The 24,875-nt window shown below is 42.0% G+C and overlaps 1 protein-coding gene across 2 annotated transcripts in view; it reads right to left on the bottom strand.

The window, feature by feature from the left end:
* gria1a (glutamate receptor, ionotropic, AMPA 1a) overlaps window positions 1-24,875 on the bottom strand; it is a 119,691-nt gene that overhangs the window by 24,300 nt on the left and 70,516 nt on the right. For both annotated transcript variants that reach the window (XM_066649998.1, XM_066649999.1), the window contains exons 9-11: window positions 24,655-24,762; window positions 22,460-22,666; window positions 20,090-20,523 (exon numbers count right to left, since the gene is read on the bottom strand). In XM_066649998.1, the coding sequence (XP_066506095.1) occupies window positions 20,090-20,523; window positions 22,460-22,666; window positions 24,655-24,762 (749 nt within the window). The remainder of the gene's footprint in view (window positions 1-20,089; window positions 20,524-22,459; window positions 22,667-24,654; window positions 24,763-24,875) is intronic.

Genomic DNA, 24,875 nt, shown 5'->3' with positions numbered 1-24,875 from the left:
AGTGGTAGATGTATTGCGAGCGAGTGTGAAGAACAAAGCGTGCTTCCAGATATTTCTCCTTGATCGTGGGGATTTCTTAAATCAACAGCACATTTTAACACTAAACACTAAGCACACTAAACATAAACTAGGTATTGGATGATAACCTCATTATAATGAACTGCCTTAAGGAGAGATCTGGAAAGGGTTAAACCAGCACATACAATCACTTTTTACTGTAATAATGTTCATTCATTCATTCATCATCTGTAACCCTTATCCAGTTCAGGGTCGCGGTGGGTCCAGAGCCTACCTGGAATCATTGGGCGCAAGGCGGGAATACACTCTGGAGGGGGCGCCAGTCCTTCACAGGGCAACACAGACACACACACACACATTCACACCTACGGACACTTTTGAGTCGCCAATCCACCTGCAACGTGTGTTTTTTGGACTGTGGGAGGAAACCCACGCAGACACAGAGAGAACACACCAACTCCTTACAGACAGTCACCCTGAGCGGGAATCGAACCCACAACCTCCAGGTCCCTGGAGCTGTGTGACTGCGACACTAACCTGCTGCACCACCAAATAGCTTTTTAAATCTCATTTTCTCAGGTGCCTAAGATTTCTCCACAGCACTGTACATAGTTATTGACATAATGGATTACACTTAAGTCGTTGGTCTGCATCAAGATCTTTCAGAACTAAAAATGTTTCATTTTCTATTGTTGTCTTGCTATAACATATACACGGCAAATAATTAAATTAACATCATAAACACAATAAAAGTGATGCTGACCGAAATAGTTTTTTAAAACCCATTTTTCTCCTCAATTTATAAGATGACATTAGTTAGGATCCCCCCAGTCACACACAATGACACCGACCTGGGAGGGGGAGGGTAAGCACATGCTTCTCCACATGCAAGAGTTATGAAGCCAACTACTTCTATTTCCACTGCTGCTAACACAACAACGCTTGGCAGATCAGCACGCTTGGAGGAGAATGTTAATGTGAGATACAAAAATTGCCATATATATTTTAGAAATTATTACTATTTGTAATTATACATATATTACACTGCCATGGGAATGTGTTGAATTATTTTCTACAGCAAAGAAGGGCACTGGTAAACTGACATTTACCAAGATACACAAAAAGGATAATGAAAGTAGGTCAGGAGTGACCTGGCAAAGATTCACACTAAGCCAGTAGTGAGGCGTGTGTGTATACAAGCTTGTGTGGGAGGTAGTTACATGCTTTCAGAAATGCCCTTCAGTCCTGCCTCTCTCCTTCTAGTTTACAGCTCCTCATTACTGCAACACTACACTGCAATGAACTACATGACACATGCTGCTCCACATCCATGTGATTCACTGCTCAAGTCCCCGAACTCTTCCTTTCTGTCCCAGTATTAGTGAGAGGCTGCACACATGGATCTTATTGGATTTACAGCCTGAATCATAAGCCTGGGATGTGTCCTACAAAACCCACATAATGCAACAGAGGGAGAGAAAAAAGAAGAATGATTAACAACTCGGCATGGACAGCATTTGAATACTTGTTGGTGTAGTTGAATGAATGATTGAGTATTTAAATTTCATAATAAATAGTCAGTGTAAGCACGTTTGTTACTGCAGTTTAAAATGATCCAACAGGAGGCAACAGAGTACTAACACTTAAGCTGAAGCAGGACATGCACCGAATCATAGCAGCTGTTGATTGTAGCCGTCTTGTTCACATATAGCCTTTAGGTTTCTTGTTTCTCCTTTGCTGCAGCAATAGCTTCTATTTTTTTTCTGGAAAGAATTCACACTAGTTTTTGTGACACATCTGTAACAGTCTGATGGCATTCAGTCACAAGAGCATAATCCAGGTCAGGTACTGATGTTAGACGAGTAATTCTGAATTACAAACAACATTCCAAATCAGCCAAAAGTACTGGATGGACTGCAATCACTCCAGAGAATGTAGATCCACTTTTCCACAGCACAATGAGCATGGAGACTTTAAACTCATACGCAGCTGTTCCCAAGCATCCTATTTCAATTCATGCCTTACTATGGAGATTATACGCGCTTCTGAAGTATCTATCTGTAAGAAGTATCTACACACCCTTGGAAATTACAATGTTATAATAATGACAAAATTGCAATGTCTATATAAAATTAATTTTCTGGCTCTACGTTTTGTTTGCTAACTGGAAAAAGCACCAGTGTTTGTACATAGCCCTAGCTCAGTAAATAGATAGAAAAAAAACAAACAAAAAAAACTAAACAGCCGAAATGGCTCAGGTTCTCTCTCTGCGCATCGCTGGCTGAGCCATGGCCAAGAAATGGCATCTGGAGGTGTTTGGATTGTGGAGAGAATGTTGAAAAGCTTGAGATGAGGCTGTTGCGCTATACCTGCTTCATACGTAGGAAATATTAACTTAATTGTGCTGTTACAAATTCCTTAAGGAGTAACTGGCTCCAAATTCTGAAACCACTAACTGCATGAAAGTAAACACGGACCAAAAGTGTTAAAAAAACTTAACAGCTTGAGTTACAAATGAGTTTCTGTGGAAAAATAAAACAGGCTACAATCTGTTTCTAACATTCCATCTTAAAAGACGGGAAGATTCAAAATGAAAAACACAAGGGCGAGTTTGTTTTCTGTGTGAACTGTAGCTCTCCAGAATCTTCGACATTGCTCTTAAAAGAACCTATGTTTCTGAAACAACGAATTAACATTTAAACATGCACAGATGGCCTCTGGAATCATGGATATTATTTCAAGAGTATGATATTTGATATGATAATAGGCACAGTATTGCAAAACGTAATTTAAATACATTATACAACCCTGAACGTTAATATTTTTTTTTTCTCAGTGTGGGAAAAAAAAAATCAGCTGGTGTCTAATTCCATTTGATTCCCCTAGACCCTCCTTCTCCACTTGATACAGTAATTTGCATGGCTAATGACTTTGGCAAGTATTAAAAAAAAAGGCTATTAATATCCCTATTAGAGAGGAGCCAAAGTTACAGAGTTAAAATGAGAAGGAAATTGAGTGTAATTAGGCAGGACTTTGCCCTTCTTCAAGCAACCACGAAAAACAGCCCGAGAATAGCCTCTGAGTGGGTCATTATGGGGATTGACTGTGAGGACGACAGCAGAGAAGACAGCTCTGAGAAGCCACATATATCCCACGTTCGAGAAGAAAAGGGAGAGGGAGCGAAGAAAGTGTGTACAGTGTGATGTGCTGATGAGCAACAGTGGAGTGATGGATGATGACCCGAATCCAGCGTGACTTATTGCAGATAATGCACTTTTCTGAAAGCACTCAGTGGCATCTGACACTAGTGAAAGGAGTTTGACAAATATTCCTAAAGAAGTCACCCCTAGACACTTGACAACTGTTTCTGAGAACAACGCAAATCAATCGTGAGTAGGCAGCTGGAAAAACACCTCCATAAACACAATACACAGCTCATGCCTTTCAGTTCTTAGAAGAGTATATCAGTCTCTGGCATTATGGCTTAAATATGACAGCAGCGCAGAGGCTTTACATGTTAATTTCACATGCTGCTTGAATATATGCAGAGATTTATTTATAATCTCTGACACACAATCCACAGTAGTGGAGCTGAAGTGTGGAAAGAAGCCAAACCCTGAAGGTGTCATGATTCCAGCTCTGTGTCACACCAGCGCGAACTACAGCAGCGGATACACGGAGCGGAGAGCCCAAGAATATTTCAGCTCAGTGCTCTGATGTTGTTTGACAGCTCGAGCTGGTCAGCTTTTGGGCAGTGTTACAGTGACACACTGAACTCATTTTTGCTTCACAATCTGCCACGGTCCACCTCCGTCTCTCCTCACTCCATCCCTTTTTCATAACAAGTTAATGCATTCCCACTGCTAGGAATAAAGAGGCTGTTACACAAACAATGCTGACGTCCACTCTGAGGCTTTAGCAGGGTGATGCAGAGATTATGACTCACAAGCTCCAGCTCAAGATGAGGAGAGTTCACGTTAAAGAGGGAAACTTCAAGGTACTTTCGGCTTTAAAGGAGTCCAAATTATTTCTAGGAACTAGAGTGTAATCTAGTTTACTTTTCTCCAAAAGTATCACTCTGTTTCATTTACTGTGGCACATTAATATGGAATTCAGATAATGTGAGGTGGTCATAGGTGTGTGTATATTCTGTAGTTTAAAATGTGGCTCAGCAAATCAGATTTTAAGACCAGAACTATGTGTTTTATAATAAAAATCAATACAGAGGTGGATAGGGCGGCACGGTGGCGCAGCAGGTTAGTGTCGCAGTCACACAGCTCCAGGGACCTGGAGGTTGTGGGTTCGATTCCCGCTCCAGGTGACTGTCTGTGAGGAGTGTGGTGTGTTCTCCCTGTGTCCGCGTGGGTTTCCTCCGGGTGCTCCGGTTTCCTCCCACAGTCCAAAAACACACGTTAGTAGGTGGATTGGTGACTAAAAAGTGTGAGTGAATGTGTGTGTGTCTGTGTTGCCCTGTGAAGGACTGGCGCCCCCTCCAGGGTGTGTTCCCGCCTTGCGCCCAATGATTCCAGGTAGGCTCTGGACCCACCACGACCCTGAATTGGATAAGGGTTACAGATAATGAATGAACAGAGGTGGATATTTTTCTGGAGCTTTGGATGTGATACGATGTTTTCTATCAGTGTGAGCTGTGAAAGCATCAAAAGGATTGAAAGGAATCAGCTTTTGGGATCAGCTTTTAAGGGATCATTCATGTAAAATCTCTTCACTGTTCATAATACATGACTTTTACAGTAGTTACCAAATTATTTGTGTATGTATAACCTTTCAATTGGTCTAGATTTGAAGTGCAGTCTATGTAGATACTAAATAATGATAATTAGAATATAATACGGAGCTAATAATCTTTTTATGAAGTCTGACAAATCAGGGGATTAGTAGAGTAGAAGGGTAAGAAATCTCACACTGAACAAGAACTGCCCTTAGCTGGTGTATGTCATAATCAAAACCACTCACAACCTCCTCCCAGCTGTAGCCTCCAATTATTCTCTTCCTGATGCTAGTCCAGATATTTCAGGCTACTGGACTTCTCTATATCCACCCACGCTGAACCTATAGCACATAGGAACATTAGCCAGAACCTCCACATTAGTAGTAACAGCTAGACACTATATACCCTCAAATAAGCTGTAGAACATGAATATGCATCAACAAAAAGATACACAAGGCTTAAACAGCAAACACACACACACACATTCACATACATACACTGCCAGCGCACACACACTCACGCTCAGTGGGGCTGATAATGGTACTCAGTCAGCACTGCTCTCACACTGTGAGCCGCGCCACTCCAGAGGAAATACCCGTGTCTTCCTGCGTTGCCATGGCAGCAGTCTCGGCTCTCCAAGCTCCTGATCAGTGGAGAGCCAGGTTTTTGTCCCTGAGCTGCTCTGCGTCTGCGGCACTAACGACTACAACTCAGCAACAACAGGCCTTTGTCCATTTCTTCTAAACTTATCCTCACATGCCTGAACGACGACTCCTCAGAACTCTGTGTAACAGACCTATGAACACACACTAAATAGTCCAGAGTTTATCAGTTGTTGTACTTCTAATATTCCTTCAGAAAGCAAGTTATGTTTCCGTGTGGTACTGTAAAACCTTCTATTATCCTCCCTACATGGAACGTCTCTGTCAGGATTTCATGGCAAATACAAGAACAATGACGAAGTTAGGCACCAACAAACATTGGGTGTTAGTTCAAGATCACAACACTCCATTTCATCCCAATGGATCCAGATCAGTCCAGAGAACCCAGAGCCGAACGTTGGCTACAAATCGCTCTAGTCGAGGTGTCTAGTTTTACATTTTCATTTGAGCAGTGTCATGTCGTGTGGCAGAATTGAACTTTTACTCCTAATTTACTCCTAAAAGAAACCAAACTCTGTCTAATTATAAATGGGTTTCTACAATCTTTTGGACACAGTACACGCTCTTGATCTCCAGCATAATCCTAAATTGGCTATTAAATTAATCAATATGTATATTCACTCAATTAATAGGTATATATCATCATACAGCAGATATGTAATTTCACATGAAATCCTATGCTGGAGCAGAATCACCATCCAAATGGAGAGGACCACCGATGTCTTCAGGAAACCAGCAGCTCTTGCACCAGCTGTTCTGTCTTACGTTCCTGAAGAAATGCAATCATCTGATATAATGATAAATGTGTTAGTGAGGGGTAATGTGACCAAGTGAGGCATTCAATAGGAGCCTTATATAGATCTGCCACTGATTTCCCCTGAGATGAGAGATTCAATAATAATAGATTGGGGACAAATGGTATATGTCATTGTTTATCTTGGTTTAAAAGAGGTACAATAAATGACAACACAGTAAAGCTTAGGATTCTGAATGACTGATGTGCCGGCACTGTACTAACGGTTAGTACAAAACATAATAGACAAACGTGACAGAAAGTGGTTAAGAGCAAACGCGTTTAAGAACCTGGACATGTTACACTGATCCAGTCTGCTCCTCTAATACCTACAGAGACATTTAACCAGATAGAGCTGACTGAAAGTGTTTTGAGATTTGCAAAGTAAGAGCTAAATAAAGGCCCTGGAGGATGCTTCACTGGGGAGAATCTAAAAAAATATTAATAAGGAAAAAAAAAGAACAGCCTTTGGCTTCTGTTCTTTTTCTCTGTAAGAAGCTTGTTATGGAAGTGGAAGAATCCAGCTGTAGAACACTTTGACTTTAACAAGTGGACCTCAACATCACACACACTATATGTCCAACAAAAATGTATACACATCTTATGTTTTGTAAAAATCAGCTACAGTGCATTACAGTGCAGTGCAGGAAATTTGTTGGATGTGTCAAACGTTAACAAATATAAAACTGAAAAGTGGGGCGTGTGATATTATTCCGCCCCCCTTGTGTTAATACTTTGTAGCGCCACCTTTTGCTGCAATTACAGCTGCAAGTCACTTGGGGTATGTCTCTATCAGTTTTGCACATCGAGAGACTGAAATTCTTGCCCATTCTTCCTTGCAAAACAGCTCAAGCTCAGTGAGGTTGGATGGAGAGTGTTTGTGAACAGCAGTCTTCAGCTCCTTCCACAGATTCTCGATTGGATTCAGGTCTGGACTTTGACTTGGCCGTTCCAACACCTGGATACGTTTTTGTGAACCATTCCATTGTAGATTTGGCTGTATGTTTTGGATCATTGTCTTGTTGGAGGAGAAATCTCCGTCCCAGTCTCAGGGCTCTTGCAGACTCCAACAGGTTTTCTTCCAGAATGGTCCTGTATTTGGCCCCATCCACCTTCCCATCAATTTTGACCATCTTCCCTGTCCCTGCTGACGAAAAGCAGGCCCAAACCATGATGCTGCCACCACCATGTTTGACAGTGGGGATGGTGTGTTCAGGGTGATGAGCTGTGTTGCTTTTACGCCAAACATATCGTTTTGCATTGTGTCCAAACAGTTGGATTTTTGGTTTCTGACCAGAGCACCTTCTTCCACAGGTTTGGTGTGTCTCCCAGTGGCTTGTGGCAAACTTTAAACAACACTTTTTATGGATATCTTTGAGAAATGGCTTTCTTCTTGCCACTCTTCCATAAAGGCCAGATTTGAACAGTGTACGACTCTCCCACCTCAGCTGTAGATCTCTGCAGTTCATCCAGAGTGATCATGGGCCTCTTGGCTGCGTCTCTGATCACTCTTCTCCTTGTTCGAGATGAAAGTTTAGAGGGATGGCCGGGTCTTGGTAGATTTGCAGTGGTCTGATACTCCTTCTATTTCAGTATGATCGCTTGCACAGTGCTCCTTGGGATGTTTAAAGCTTGGGAAATCTTTTTGTATCCAAATCCAGCTTTAAACTTCTCCACAACAGTATCTCAGACCTGCCTGGTGTGTTCCTTGGTCTTCATGATGCTCTCTGTGCTTTGAACAGAACCCTGAGACTATCACAGAGCAGGTGCATTCATACGGAGACTTGATTACACAGAGGTGGATTCTATTTATCATCATCAGTCATTTGGGACAACACTGGATCATTCAGAGATCCTCACTGAACTTCTGGAGTGAGTTTGCTGCACTGAAAGTAAAGGGGCCGAATAATATCGCACGCCCCACTTTTCAGTTTTTTATTTGTTAAAGTTTGACACATCCATTCAATTTCATTCCACTTCACGATTGTGTCCCACTTGATGTTGATTCTTCACAAAAAAATAAAATTTTATATCTTTATGTTTGAAACCTGAAATGTGGCAAAAGGTTGAAAAGTTCAAGGGGGACGAATACTTTCGCAAGGCACTGTAATTTAATGTTCATCTATTGCTGACACAGGCATTCAATTTTGGACATACAGCTGATACAATCTCCATTGGATAGCATCTGCACATGACTCTAAGGTCACCATACGCAATGTCAAACATAGGCTACACTTGTATAAAGCCCACACGCTTTGGGCTGTAGAGCAGTGGGACTATGTTCACCATGATCCATTCAACAAATCTGGGACTTGGAATGGGTTTTGTGATCCAGAATTAATCATTCAACATCAGTGCACATGATCTCATTTATGTTTATGTGGTGGAATGCCATCAAGGTTCCAATATAGTGTAAAGTTATACAACCGGGATAGCTATCACCCGGTGTGGTGCCTGGCTTCGTCGGCGGTGTCATCAAAAATATTCTTAGTTTGCTGACATATAAATAAATATAATACTTAAAATCTTATCATGAATATGCAGCCAGGATAGCTTTGAGACTACAGCCAGAACAGTAGTGTGGCCAGAAATAAAACTGAAGCTGGGCCTGAATAAAAGTGGTTGGGCTCCACAACCCAATGTAGCTCCACAGCGTTTACAGCCAGAGGCTTAGGTAAAAGTGTGTGACCAATTCAGTTAATCGATGGTGGGGAGAAGTTTGCTTTTACTCTGTTGTCTGTGGTGGACGCACTTTACCTGCTTCACACAAATAAACTGTTGAAGCACCTCATCTGTTTCACATTCTCCTCGCATCCCTTGTGCTCCAGCTCAGAGTCTGACTCACAGGAATGTGCACGGAACAGCCAAGAAGAAGAGTGTGTCTGCGTTTGTGAACTCACTCAAGCTCAACGTCCAAGAATAAAGTCAGAATATTTCAAAAACAATGTCAGAATATTTAAAGACAACAAAGTAAAAATATTCTGAACTTATCACTCAGTATCTACACATTCTCAATGAGAAATTTAGTCTGTATTTTCCATATGAGTTTTTTGTACACTAAGCGTGAGGGAGAGGGACAGTGGGTTTGCGTTGTAAGTGGACATAAGACACAGCCAGCCACACACACACACACACACACACACACATCATTGTAGAAGAAACATCGTTTAAATGAATTCTTACAAACATGTGGCTAAATATCTCAAATGTACAGTTCACATCCCCAGCTATATTGCAGTGCACTTCTGCAGATGCACATGCCTGAAGTAATTCAAGTGAAAGCATGGGCAGTCCTCCTCAAGGAAATACCCACAACAAAATCTGTGCAGAACCTATACACAACACTCAAATGCCGCTAAGTGAACAGCCTAATACTGTGACAAATCACAGAATTCAAAACACTCTTTGCTTTGAGAAGTCGCATAGGGTAAATATAATTTGAGACGTCTGTGTCACTCCTCAGTTGTAAAGTACCTGAGACAGAACAAGGGAAAAAATGAATAATTCATCCCTCAATTATTTTGACTGCTGAGCTGTAAAATTGCCATTTGGGCAGGTAGCAGTGTAGAGTATCTGACAACTGAGATTTATTTTTCTAACTAGAAGTGCTCAACAGTGTGACCAGGCAAATAAAGCGGCTGAAAACAGGCACAAGATGAGTGGAACAAAATTCTAATCCTTTGTATTTAAAGTTAATCAGTGTGGTTTGTAGAAGGACGGAGGATTGTTTCTGTAGTGTCTGTGTGGATAGATATAAATCCGATCCTCTCTCTGTGAGAGCCGCCATCGCTGTAGCGGAAAGGAGACACGCTTAGAAACCTCGTCCTCAGCAGAGTCCAGTGGTCGAGCGAGAGCATAGATGGCCACAGCACAGAGGAGAGAGATAAGTAAACAGCTGAGGGGTGTGGGAGAAATTGTTTTACAGAACAGGCTGAGGGAGCAGAGTCTTGCACAAGAGCAGTTCTTAGGGGTACACTATACTCTTTGGCAGACTGTGTGACAGAGCTGATAAGAATGTGTTTTGCAGAGTGTGATGGAGCTGACTGAGAGTGAGTGTGTTCTGCCGACTGTGTGATGGAGCTGATGAGAGAGTGTTTTGCAGGTTGTGTGAGAGAGCTGATTGTTTGTAGCAGATTGTGCAACGGATAAAATGAAAGTATGTCTTGTACATTGTGTGACGGAGATGACGAGAGTGTGTGCGGCAGACTTTGTGGCCGAGCTGATGAGAGAGTGTTTTGCATTCTGTCTGACGGAGATAATGAAATTATGGGTTGTAGATTGTGTGACAGAGGTGATAAGATGGCCTATTGCAGACTGTGTGATGAAGCTGATGTGTGTGTGTGTCGCAGACTGACAAAGCTGATGAGAGAGTGTGTTGCAGACTGTGTGATGAAGCTGATGAGAGACTGTCGCAGACTGTGTGATGAAGCTGATGAGAGACTGTCGCAGACTGTGTGATGAAGCTGATGAGAGAGTGTCACAGACTGTGTAATGAAGCTGATGAGAGAGTGTGTTGCAGACTGTATGATGAAGCTGATGAGAGACTGTCGAAGACTGTGTGATGAAGCTGATGAGAGACTGTCGCAGACTGTGTGATGAAGCTGATGAGAGACTGTCGAAGACTGTGTGATGAAGCTGATGAGAGACTGTCGCAGACTGTATGATGATGCTGATGAGAGAGTGTGTTGCAGACTGTGTGATGAAGCTGATGAGAGAGTGTGTTGCAGACTGTATGATGAAGCTGATGAGAGACTGTCGAAGACTGTGTGATGAAGCTGATGAGAGACTGTCGCAGACTGTGTGATGAAGCTGATGAGAGACTGTCGAAGACTGTGTGATGAAGCTGATGAGAGACTGTCGAAGACTGTGTGATGAAGCTGATGAGAGTGTGTTGCAGACTGTGTGATGAAGCTGATGAGAGACTGTCGCAGACTGTGTGATGAAGATGATGAGAGACTGTCGCAGACTGTGTGATGAAGCTGATGAGAGAGTGTCACAGACTGTGTGATGAAGCTGATGAGAGAGTGTGTTGCAGACTGTATGATGAAGCTGATGAGAGACTGTCGAAGACTGTGTGATGAAGCTGATGAGAGACTGTCGCAGACTGTTTGATGAAGCTGATGAGAGACTGTCGAAGACTGTGTGATGAAGCTGATGAGAGACTGTCACAGACTGTGTGATGAAGCTGATGAGAGACTGTCGCAGACTGTATGATGATGCTGATGAGAGAGTGTGTTGCAGACTGTGTGATGAAGCTGATGAGAGACTGTCGCAGACTGTGTGATGAAGCTGATGAGACTGTTGCAGACTGTGTGATGAAGCTGATTAGAGATTGTCGCAGACTGTGTGATGAAGCAGAGGAGACTGTCACAGACTGTGTGATGAAGCTGATGAGAAAGTGTGTCGCAGACTGCGTGATGAAGCTGATAAGAGATTGTTGCAGACTGTGTGATGAAGCTGATGAGAAAGTGTGTCGCAGACTGTGTGATGAAGCTAATGAGAGATTGATGCAGACTGTGTGATGAAGCTGATGAGAGATTGATGCAGATTGTGTGATGAAGCTGATGAGAGACTGTCGCAGACTGTGTGATGAAGCTGATGAGAGACTTTCGCAGACTGTGTAATGAAGCTGATGAGACTGTTGCAGACTGTGTGATGAAGCTGATTAGAGATTGTCGCAGACAGTGTGATGAAGCAGAGGAGACTGTCACAGACTGCGTGATGAAGCTGATGAGAAAGTGTGTCGCAGACTGTGTGATGAAGCTGATGAGAAAGTGTGTCGCAGACTGTGTGATGAAGCTGATGAGAAAGTGTGTCGCAGACTGTGTGATGAAGCTGATGAGAAAGTGTGTCGCAGACTGTGTGATGAAGCTGATGAGAAAGTGTGTCGCAGACTGTGTGATGAAGCTGATAAGAGATTGTTGCAGACTGTGTGATGAAGCTGATGAGAAAGTGTGTCGCAGACTGTGTGATGAAGCTGATGAGAAAGTGTGTCGCAGACTGTGTGATGAAGCTGATGAGAAAGTGTGTCGCAGACTGTGTGATGAAGCTGATAAGAGATTGTTGCAGACTGTGTGATGAAGCTGATAAGAGATTGATGCAGACTGTGTGATGAAGCTGATGAGAGATTGATGCAGACTGTGTGATGAAGCTGATGAGAGATTGATGCAGATTGTGTGATGAAGCTGATGAGAGATTGTCGCAGACTGTGTGATGAAGCTGATGAGAGATTGTCGCAGATTGTGTGATGAAGCTGATGAGAGATTGATGCAGACTGTGTGATGAAGCTGATAAGAGATTGTTGCAGACTGTGTGATGAAGCTGATGAGAGATTGATGCAGACTGTGTGATGAAGCTGATGAGAGATTGATGCAGATTGTGTGATGAAGCTGATGAGAGATTGTCGCAGACTGTGTGATGAAGCTGATGAGAGATTGTCGCAGATTGTGTGATGAAGCAGATGAGACTGTCGCAGACTGTGATGAAGCTGATGAGAGATTGTCGCAGACTGTGTGATGAAGCTGATGTGTGTGTGTCGCAGACTGACAAAGCTGATGAGAGAGTGTGTTGCAGACTGTGTGATGAAGCAGATGACTGTCACACTGTGTGATGAAGCTGATGAGAGATTGTTGCAGACTGTGTGATGAAGCAGATGAGACTGTCACTGACTGTGTGATGACGCTGATGAGTGTGTGTTGCAGACTGTGACAAAGTTGAAGAGAGAGTGTGTCACAGACTGTGTGACAAAGCTGATGAGTGTGTGTTGCAGATTGTGTGATGAAGATGATGAGATAGTGTCACAGACTGAGTGACATGCAACACACTCTTATCAGCTTCGCAAGACTGCAACACACACTCATCAGCTTCGTCAGTCAGACACACACTCTCTCATCAGCCTCGTCACACAGTGATGAGAGAGTGTGTTGCAGATTGTGTGACAAAACTAATTAAACCTATATTAACACAGTACATAAAGGTCTGCTGTAATTGGTGTTCCATTCATAAATCTGCAATCACCTGCCATACCTGTCAACTGTTAGCTAATATGACGCCAGTTATTTCTGAACTCACAATGTGATTGGCTGAGAGGCGTTTTGTGTTTTATTAAGATATTTTTTTTATTACTGCAAAAAAAGGGTAAGAAACTCCCTATTAATACCGTTGTTAGCAGATGTGTTTAAGCTTATGTCACATCACTGAAGGCCAGTAGAGAAGGTACATGAAAAACATAAATTTATATTCCAAAATAGCTTCATAGGAGAATGAATAAAACACTTCTCAATCTGCTTCTGGACAGCAACAAAACATCTTGGGTTGGCTGATGGACTTAGTCAGCAATATTACAAACACTGTTTGCTTAAGACAAAGGAAACCATGGAAAGCCTAAGGGAGTCAAAAGAGATGTGGCTGATTTTATTTTTTTATTTTTTTAAATGCAGCATAAATGGAGGTTTCCGGCACCGTAAAGGAAGGACTGAGAGTGTGTGATGTGAGGACGTGCAGAAAGAGAAAGTCTGAGTGTGTGATGTGAGATTCCAGCTCAGGAAGAGCCACCTGCATGTGGAGATAAACAGAAGTGAGAGGCTGGCCTGCGTTATTCCTGATGACGGAAAGTCCTCTGAGTGACAGGCCTGACATTTGAGCGGCTAGTGAAGTAAACAGGCCGTTTAGGAGGAATAAACATGCGGCACATACGCAACACCCGACCCACGGTTACCATGGTGTTGTGCTACTCCCTCACCATCCCTTTGGCCAATCAGGCTTCATTAAGTAGGAGGTGAGGCCATGTAAATTCATGAGTGCTGCAATCCCCCTCTGGATCATCACATGGAGAAATGCAAAGTGGGATAATGCTGATTAGGGCATACAGTAGCAGTGCAGTTTTCTCTTTCTCTCTCTCTCTGTCTCTCTTTTTCACTCACTCCCTCGCTTATTCATCCTCTCTCTCACTCTGCATTGTGGTATGTTTTGCTTTTACATTTACACATACGGCATTTGGCAGATGCTTTTATCCAGACTTACACATTTCATATCATGTCATATATCATATCACAAAATAAATGTAGGAATCTTGCCCAAAGATTCTTACTGATGCAGCGTGGTGTGGTTACCAGCAATGAACCCTAACCCAAATTCATCCATATACACGCTGAGGGCAGGAACGGGTTTAGCTCTAGCTCCTGATCTACACTCTGTCCATTCTCTCAGCTCCACTAACCACACCGGATCACTTTGTAGTTCTACAATTACAGACAGTAGTGTATCTGCTTCTCTGTGTAGCACTTTGTTAGCCCCATTTCACCCTGCTCTTCAATGGTCAGGACGCCCACAGGACCAGCACAGAGCAGGTATGAATCTGGGTGGTGGATCATTCTCTGCGCTGTAGTGACACTGACATGGTAGTGATGTGTTAGTGTGTGCAGGTACGAGTGGATCAGACTACTAGACTACTAGAGTTTTTAAACATGGTCAGCAGCACTGAGAATAATCCACTACCCAAATCATACCTGCTCTGTGGTGGTCCTCTAGGGGCCATTGAAGAACAGGGTGAAATGAGGCTAACAAAGTATGCAGCTGGACGACAGTCTGTAGGTGTTCCTAATCCAGTGATCAATCACTATACCAACCATCATTTCAATAGAGTCCTCAGAAAGGTGTAATTACGCAGCAAAGACAGTGCAGTATTGACATTGTTGACACTGTTGACACCGCAATGAAACCCGTTTTTACACTTTAACTCTTTGCTGACACTGAAGGTTTCGTCTGAATCTCTGCACAACTGTCACTTCAATTCTCCGGCGAATGAGTCACATGCCATGTGATGGCAGAAATGACAGAATCAAATTAACATCCATTCTCTAAAGCTTCGCTAGTCTCCAGCACCGGGGTCCTCTACGGGGGAGCCGAGTACCTCGCACACACACACACACACGCTCCCCCTCCAGACTGCTGACATTTCAGCTCCATTGGCAAGACAACACAATCAATCCTTATTGTAGTCCACAGCTCCAGGGCTGAGAATGTCTACATTTTCCATTGAGGCAGAAATGAAGGCAGTGAAATGTGAGGAACTGATGGGATGTGGAGTGACTGTGGGAAGGCTTTGTAGGGGGAGGGGAAGGGCCAATCGATTTTGTCATCACGTCGCACATCAGCCGTCATTTTATGACTTGTTTGTAATTAGGCTGACACTAGCAAAAAACTCAGAAATCAATACTGCATTGATTAAAGCGCACAGATAGCCAAGAGCTAAAGAATATCACCAAAGAGACACAATATCAAGCACAGACAATTAAACATGCTTCGGCTAATTAACCCCTGGCAGTTACCACAGACATTACCAGAATCGTGGTAGCACTGGCCATTATTATCGGTCACTCAGCTGTTTGAGATAATGGAAATATTCTGTTGAAATTGTGGATTCTAAACTTCCAGTCTATTTGTGTTTGAATGCAGAATTGTGATTTGTTTCAATTATTGAGGATACTGCAGATTCATCGCCATTTGTCTGCTGCCATCGTTTTGTCACTTTCAACCACATGCACTGGTTGCACTCAGCCATAACATTTAAGCTAACTCTTTGTTTCGTCTCCACACTCATTGCCCATATTTTCAGCTGCACTTTAGTTCTCCAGCACAACACACATTAGGGTGTGTTCAGAATTGGCAGTTATGGTTTGATTAAAACAAACTCTAGTGCGATTGCTCTAGGAACTAACAAAGTATGCAGAGCAACAGATTGACTAAAATCCATGACTGTGGAAGTACAAAGTCTGGTAAGTGAAGGTGATAAAATTTACAATGAGTGTAGTTTAAATGTTACAGTTGGTCCCTCTACATGGACAGTCAAGACAGATAGATGTGATCTCAGCAAAAGATCAGAACTGAGCAATGAAGCTGTTACAGAGAAGCTGACAAAATCTTTGATGTCTCTACCTCATGAGCTCACATATCTGCCTCCCTGACAAATCCTGCCCTCTGTTCTTTGGACATGGGCAGCGGTAAAGGCTAATGTATTTGTGGCTCCAAGGTTCAGACCCTGACATTCTTCCTCTCTTAGAGTCACGCAGCTGTGGACTCACCTCCCCGCGCCCCTCTTCCCAGCACCATTCCCTTCATGTTGCTTATTTCACCCTCATTAATTAGATTTTTAATTGCTGACCTTTGAGAACCAGGCGGCCATGCAAAGACCCAGCCCCTCTCTTTCTCAGTCTCTCCCTCTCTCTCTCTCTCTCTCTCTCTCTCTTTCTCACTCAGCTTCCTTACAAAGACTTGAAAAAGGCACTTCTGCTGCTTTTAGCTTAAAAAGAAAAAATTAATAGAGTGGCTTTTCCTTTCTCATTAGAGCCTAGACAGAAAGCTGTGTCCAGTTCATGCTGAAGTGTTCACAGCCCTCATCCAGTTTTCAATATATATGTCACTTATCTAGTCAATATATCTAACAGATATCTATACAGATATATTATATTTATTGTCAATGCAACCCTCTTCTCCTACTCTTCACATACTGATAGCAACACTGCAGGAGAAATGCTAGCACAGGCAGTATCCGTAGTTTCAGGTGCTGCACATCTTTATGGCATGGTGTGGTATATGGGGTACAAAGATAGTGGGGCCATTCTTCATCAATGGAAACCTCAAGGCCACTGGATGTGCGAAATTGCTACATGATGATGTGTTTCCCACTTTATGCACTGAAGCTGGCACGTTCCCTGAGATTTTCCAGCAAGATGGTGCACCACCACATTATGGGTGTCAGATCTGAGCATTCCTAGATGAACAGCTTCTTGGAAAGTGGATTGGTCGTCGTGGGCCAGTTGAATGGCCCCCAAGGTCTCCCGATCTGACCCCCTTAGACTTTTATCTTTGGGGTCATCTGAAGGCAATTGTCTATGCTGTGAAGATATGAGATGTGCAGCACCTGAAACTACAGATACTGGAAGACTGTGCTTCCAGTTTGCACTGACAATCCAACACAATGGGCAGAACTTTGAACACATTTTATAAGTGGTCAGAAACTTGTAAATAACTCATGAAAGAATAAGGTTACATTAAAACATCATTGTTTTTCTTGTGAAATTCACAGTAAGTTTGATGTGTCACATGACCCTCTTCCCATTGAAAAAACAAAAGTTGGATCCAAAATGGCTGACTTCAAAATGGCCGCCATGGTCACCACCCATCTTGAAAAGTTTCCCCCCCTCCCATATACTAATGTGCCACAAACAGGAAGTTAATATCACCAACCATTCCCATTTTATTAAGGTGTATCCATATAAATGGCCCACCCTGTATTCATTCATTCATTCATTCATTCATTCATTCATTCATTCATTCTCTGTAACTCTTATCCAGTTCAGGGTCGCGGTGGGTCCAGAGCCTACCTGGAATCATTGGGCACAAGGCGGGAATACACCCTGGAGGGGGCGCCAGTCCTTCACAGGGCCTCACCCTGTATAATAATCTCATTATGAGATTGTTGAAAAATGTTTAGCCTTACTCAGGCTGCTAGGTTTGTTTTTGTTTTGCTTGTTTTAAATGAATTTAGCAAGTGTCTTATTCCATTTGCAGAAAATAAATGAATAAATGAGTGAATGAATGACACTTAAAACAAATCAACAAGTCATTTTGCTTGGTTTGCTCTTTGATGTTCTTGTTTTCATCATACTTAATCAGTACTATTATGTCTCATGTTGTGTTTGTTTTTCTCCTTTTAACCTTGTCTTTGTCCTCTAACATAATTGCGGGTCCAAAGCTGTGATTGGCAATACTCAAACGAGACGGCAGCACAATTATAAAATTTCTCCACTCTTTGATAATCAGTTTTGTGAGAAGAAATAAAATAAATGTGTGGTGTTGTTTCACAGTGGGTGGTTTGGTGGACTCCAGATAAATACATTAATGTCCAAATGCATTTAAATTTAATTTAATTTATTTTTTAATAGGTCACTTTAAATAATCTACCAAAGAAACTTTCTCTAGAAAAAATATTGTAAAATAAGCCAGACATGTCTAGTATATTCTTATAATGTTGTTGCTTATAATCTAACCCTAATAAGAAACATTTGATATACTGACTGTATCTAAGATATCTTCACTCGATGAGATAATACTGTGCAGTGCATTACGGTGCTGGGGAGAAATTGCACAACAACTCCAATGACATATTAACTGAACAGCATGTGTAAATGAACCTGAAACGAACACCTGAAGAAGCTCCAACTCACAGATTAAACAGTCATTAGCTTCAGAAGACAGTAATCTTTATGGAGCCAGGCCAATTCATTAACAACCATGGAACAGTAACAGGTTATTAGTGCCCAGAGAAAAGCCTAACAAGATCAAGGGAGCACCATATGGCTTTGGATGTTTTCTTCATTACCTGATTCCCCTTGTTCCAACACACCGCTTCAAAGCCCACTATTGGGTTTCTATTGATCCAATGTGCACTTGTTTAACAAGTGGAATTCACCTAAAACAGCAGTTCTGATCATAAACACCATCTGGTAATATGAGTGCACTTACCAATAATTAGTTACCAATAATTAGACTGTTCCAAAATAACATTATTAAATATTTTTAGATTGTAATCACCACAATAACACAAGTCCAACTGTTAATATCCTTTACAGTAGTCTGATATATGCTGGCTTCTTTTTAATAAGAGCTCAAACAAAACTTAATATTTCTAGTAATATATTTATATCAGCATTATAAGTTAATGATGCATAATGCAAAATACATTCATAAAGTGTAATTCAGTTTAAAAAATATCTACAACCATGTTTAGAATACAGATAAATAAGATGTAGTGGCTTGGAATAGATCCACCCTATTTGTGGTCATTCATTCAACTGTAAGAGTCAGGTGCATTATTTTTAAATAAATAAATACATACATTTGGCTCATTAAATCAGGGAAGGCTGAAAGTTACCTTTGTGTGCACATACAAAAATAAATAAATAAATAAATAATAACAATAATAATAATAATAATTAATTCATCCAGTTCAGGGTCGCGGTGGGTCCAGAGCCTACCTGGAATCATTGGGCGCAAGGCGGGAATACACCCTGGAGGGGGCGCCAGTCCTTCATAGGGCAACACAGACACACACACACATTCACTCACACACTCACACCTACGGACACTTTTGAGTCGCCAATTCACCTACCAACGTGTGTTTTTGGACTGTGGGAGGAAACCGGAGCACCCGGAGGAAACCCACGCAGACACAGGGAGAACACACCACACTCCTCACAGACAGTCACCCGGAGCGGGAATCGAACCCACAACTGCGACTGTGACTGCGACACTAACCTGCTGCGCCACCGTGCCGCCCACTAATAATAATAATATATAAGTAAATATATAAGAAAATAATGAAAAACTATGAAACTTCAATCTCTGAGTGTGTGCGTGCAAGTTTGTGTGTGTAGTTTGCAAAATGTGACCATATCTCCCATATCTTTCTATGACCCTGTCCCTTTCCATTTTAAGGAATTAATTACTGTATATATTTAGCATATGGATCGTGGTTTGGACCGTCTAGTGAGAATTTACACAGATTAAATAGAGGCGTAACACATGTATGTATTAATACACATGCCAGTGTTTAGTTTTGCATAAGAATAGATATGCATACGGAATGAGACCGGTTTGTTATAAATGTGAACCCTACAGACACTGTACATATGCCTGTTAAATATACAAATCGTAAGAGGCTGACCAGCATATTTTGGCTTGTCCATTTGGTCTCTTAATCTGCATTGTCCTGTATATGAATGATATTATTGTATATATTTTATTGTGCATTTCATATATCAATAAAGTTATTTAAATAATTAAACCCATTGTAAGCATCATTTTACTTAGTCATGTCTACCATACCTGGGCGAGATGTCACAGCCCTGCTGCATGAAGGCTCCCAGTGAGAACCAGAGGCTGTTGAAGATTCCAAACTCATTGGTCTGTTCTGGACTCTGCTGTGGCTGATTCTGACCGCTCTGTCCCGCCTGACCCGTCGGAGATGAAGGCTGGTTGGGGTTGTTCTCTGTGTTTTCCTCGTAGTCCTCAGCATGCCACTCGTATGGACTAAACCGACTGACCAGGAAGAGCACCACGCTCACGCCAATGTACGCAAACACTATACACATCCAGATCTCATAGGCCAGAGGGTCCAGGAAAGAGAAGACCCCTGGCTTTGACTTGGTGGGTTTTTTGATCATGATGGAGATACCCAGGCTCATGAAGGGTTTCGAGAAGTCAATCACTTCCTCTCTGACCAGGGTGATGGTCAGCGGAGCGACGGCAACATCTGCTTTCTGATATAAAAAAATAATATATATTTTTTAATCACAATTTAAATAATTACAGTGTAATACTGTGAGAAAGTCTCTCATTGGCTCAGATCTGGAAAAAAATAAATACACAGTCCTTCCTCTGCAAACGATAACACAAATCTACTGAAAGGACAAGGAGCAATTATTGAGAAAATACACACACAAGATTAAATTAAACAAAGAAGCCCAGAGCCCAGACCTCAACATCACAGAAGTGTTTGGAGTTTGTGTGATAGAAAATGCAGACTGTGGTTTTCTATGACATAGAGCCTTTCAGATTTTTTTCCCTTCACACTCAGAACTGAATAGCTTATACTTTCAGCCATTTTATGTGCAATTTACATAAATGAATGTTGGTCTCGGACTTCTGTGTAGACCTATGAACCATTTCATACTGAATAAAATACTTTCCATCAGCGCTATTATACTGCCAAATATAAATAAACCTAAAGATTTTATATTTTTTATTCATGTGGAAATGATGCACCCCTTTGAATGAAATAAATTCAGTGCAGTGGGAAATTGCAGGAATAGTTTACTCAGAGAAAAAAAGATTATATTTAAGAAAAATATTTTACTATGCACTATTATTCTAGTAATACAGCTGTGAAAAGTCTGGAAGAAGCCTTCTATTCACTGACAGACCTATGGCAGAAAGACTCTTTCAATGCAAAATGGAGCCTTAATGAGAAATTTGTCCACATTTATTCAGACTTCGCACACGGCTGAAGCATGAAAAAGCACTCCACGCACTCACATACTCCCGAAATAGCCAAAAGAAACTGGACAGTAGAGGCTGAGGCTGTTTGTCTGGGAAAGTAAATAGAGCTGACCTCCTCTAACCTCTCTCCTTCAGCACTTTTGTCTGTGGAGCTTCTTCAACTGAATCACTTTCTCTGAAGAAATAAATAATGGAGTTATGGCCCACACCGTAAAATTACTAAACCCCACCGTTATAAATGAGTAATGTCTCTTGAATACGATAATAACAACAACAATAATAATAATAATAATAATAATAATAATAATATTCCTGAATCTTAAAACAGTTTAGGGATGATATGAAAATCCCAATAAAAGTTTCTCCATGATAAGCCAAGCTCTTTCACTGCTAAACAACTATAACATAAGGCTTATCAGAGTTTGTTAAATGTAAATATAAAAATGTATTATTCATAATATTCATTCATTCATTCATTCATCTGTAACCCTCATCGCGGTGGGTCCAGAGCCTACCTGGAATCATTGGGCGCGAGGCGGGAATACACCCTGGAGGGGGCGCCAGTCCTGCACAGGGCAACACACACACACACACATTCACACCTATGGACACTTTTGAGTCGCCAATCCACCTACCAACGTGTGTTTTTGGACTGTGGGAGGAAACCGGAGCACCCGGAGGACACAGGGAGAACACACCACACTCCTCACAGACAGTCACCCGGAGGAAACCCACGCAGACACAGAGAGAACACACCACACTCCTCACAGACAGTCACCCGGAGCGGGAATCTAACCTACAACCTCCAGGTCCCTAGAGCTGTGTGACTGCAACACTAACCTGCTGCGCCACCGTGCCACCAATTATTCATAATATAAATAATAATAAATAACACAAATGAATACTTTGATCACACAATATAAATTAATATACCTCTAAATTTTTGTAAACCCATATTGCAATTCAATATTTGGATTATACACTCACTTAAGGTTGTTTTTATCAACGCAAGTGATGGTTTTAGATGTTTAAGAAGCCTTTGGAGCAATTTCAACAGGCATCAAATTCAGAGTGAATTGATCTTTTTACCTCTTTCATTTAAATACATTTCAAAGCATGTCAATAATTCACTGGTTTCTGTTTTATCTTTCTTTTGCTTACTGTCCCAACATATACATTAAACACCAAGACACTTACTCCGTACACCAGTTCTCCCACCATCCCGTTCCACATCTTGGTTTCTGGGTCCCTGGCTCCATACTTGCCGTCAGCCACAATTTTGAGTTTGTACTGGTATCCCACATGCTTGGCGATTTCAGCAGCCAGCTCCACGCAGTAGCCCTCGTACTTATCATTCCCAACCAGCTGCTCGTGATTCTTCTTCAGCATCACGTACGGAGATTCCTGCAGAGTCAGAGACATTTGGGTACCATGACTAAAGGTTAGGGTGTGGTTATTCAAATCTGTAAATATCTAATCATCTTGACTATTATTAATCAGGTGCTATTATTAATCTAATTAATAACTTCATTAAAACCTAATAAAAATAAGAAAAAGCTCTGTTTGTGTGTTTTCAGGGTGTGTTCAGCACGACGCGAGCCGCGCTGGCTACTTTTCCCCACTGTTCACACACTCAGCAGGACGTCTTGGTCTTGGTCTTGGTCTATACTGCTTTTCCTAACAGCTAAGGCGGAGGTGAGTCCATGTTGCTTTTAGAAAGCAGTGGCTCTGACAGGTTTATTTTCACTGAGCTTGGCAGCTTTTGGCATTGTCTTGCTGTTCATAAAAGGGCACAGTCCACTGGGCTGAAACAACAGGGTGATTCTGCTCAGGAATGGCGTATAATAGGTTGGAGCTGTTCGATTGGTACATTTGAGATAGATTGGACGTCCTGGGGACATTTGTGGGGACACAGCACCTGAGGCTTACAGCTCAATAACAGAACAACACACTGCTGAACAGTTAAGTGTGGACAGGTAAAACCAAACATTTGAGAAAGAAAATGCAGTCTCTCAGAAGAAGGCTGTGTGACTCAAACCTTTTAAGAAAAGAAAGTACAGGGGTTGGACAATGAAAGTGAAACACCTGGTTTTAGACCACAGTAATTTATTAGTGCGGTGTAGGGCCTCCTTTTGCGGCCGATACAGCGTCAGTTGGTCTGGGGAATGACATACACAAGTCCTGCACAGTGGTCAGAGGGATTTGAAGCCATTCTTCTTGCAGGATAGTGGCCAGGTCTCTATGTGATGCTGGTGGAGGAAAACGTTTCCTGACTCGCTCCTCCAAAACACCCCAAAGTGGCTCAATAATATTTAGATCTGGTGACTGTGCAGGCCATGGGAGATGTTCAACTTCACTTTCATGTTCATCAAACCAGTCTTTCACCAGTCTTGCTGTGTGTATTGGTGCGTTGTCGTCCTGATACACGGCACCGCCTTCAGGACACAGTGTTTGAACCATTGGATGCACATGGTCTTACTGGTGCAGTGTGGAGTTAATGAAGATTGTCCACCAGGCTGCTCCAATTTAGCCATGAAACCTCCCACACTACAATGACAGGTGTTTCACTTTCATTGTCCAACCCCTGTATTTGCAAAAGAAACACTTAGAATTGCTGGAATGTTATAAACCTTAATACTAAATAATCTGAAATGTATTTACATTTAATAACAGTCATATTAATCCCTCAAAAACCCCAATTAAATTCTTAAATTAAATTAAAACTAAGACCGGAGCCAAATTTCAGAGTTTCCTACTCTCTGTCCAACTCCAGATTTAGAGTTCAGCTTCTGTACAGTTTGATCGGTCATTCCCTTCACACATTCCTGCATCAGCAGCCACCCTACACACTCTGCCCCTTCCCTGGCCACTGAGAGACCGGCAGGCCACATATCAAAGGTGAATAAATGCCCCGTGAAGCCTTGGATGTGAAGGAATTACTAAGACATGTGGCAAGGCAGAGCGAGAGAACAGAAGAGTTGAGGAAAGAGGAGGAAAATCACATATTCGGCTTCTGCTGGGAATTCAATCCTGGGCCCCGCCTTTAAGGATAAGATGAAAACACTCGGTCCAAGAAATGAGCAGAAACGTCTCGTTCACTGATCCACTACAGCAGTGGCTTTCTGCTATTATCTGAACCACATGGCACTATCATCATCTGACAGAGGAGCGAGAGAAAACGCTCGTCTACAGGTTGCGTAAGGAGCAAAACAAGTCCTATTCCATATTTAGAAGACAACAGCAAAACAATGTCCTCCTGCTGAGAACAACACCACAATGTATTCTTAATGCACAGAAGCTTTGAAGAACTTCTGCTGAACATCCGTACTCTCACTGTTTAGGACTGAGGTTTCAATTCAGTTACTGGGCCACAGACTTGTGCAGGAGCATACCAGGATCGTGGTGACGATATATGTGCGGTTGTGAAAGCCGTAAGGCTCGCTGCCGTTGGGTGTCGCTGCTGTGCTCACAAACTTCTCATCCTCATTCCAGTAACCCACCTGAAGACAGATAGATCACAGAAATCAATGAATGGAGTGAGATCATAATCATCCCTAAAATATCCCAAAGGGGTGTTACAGTGTTTACATTAGGTTTCTCATCTATTACCATA

Source organism: Hoplias malabaricus, chromosome 17, assembly GCF_029633855.1.
Source record: "Hoplias malabaricus isolate fHopMal1 chromosome 17, fHopMal1.hap1, whole genome shotgun sequence".
NCBI lineage: Eukaryota > Metazoa > Chordata > Actinopteri > Characiformes > Erythrinidae > Hoplias > Hoplias malabaricus.
The sequence above is the reverse complement of the archived record's forward strand: the minus strand, read 5'-3'. Positions and strand labels throughout refer to the sequence as shown.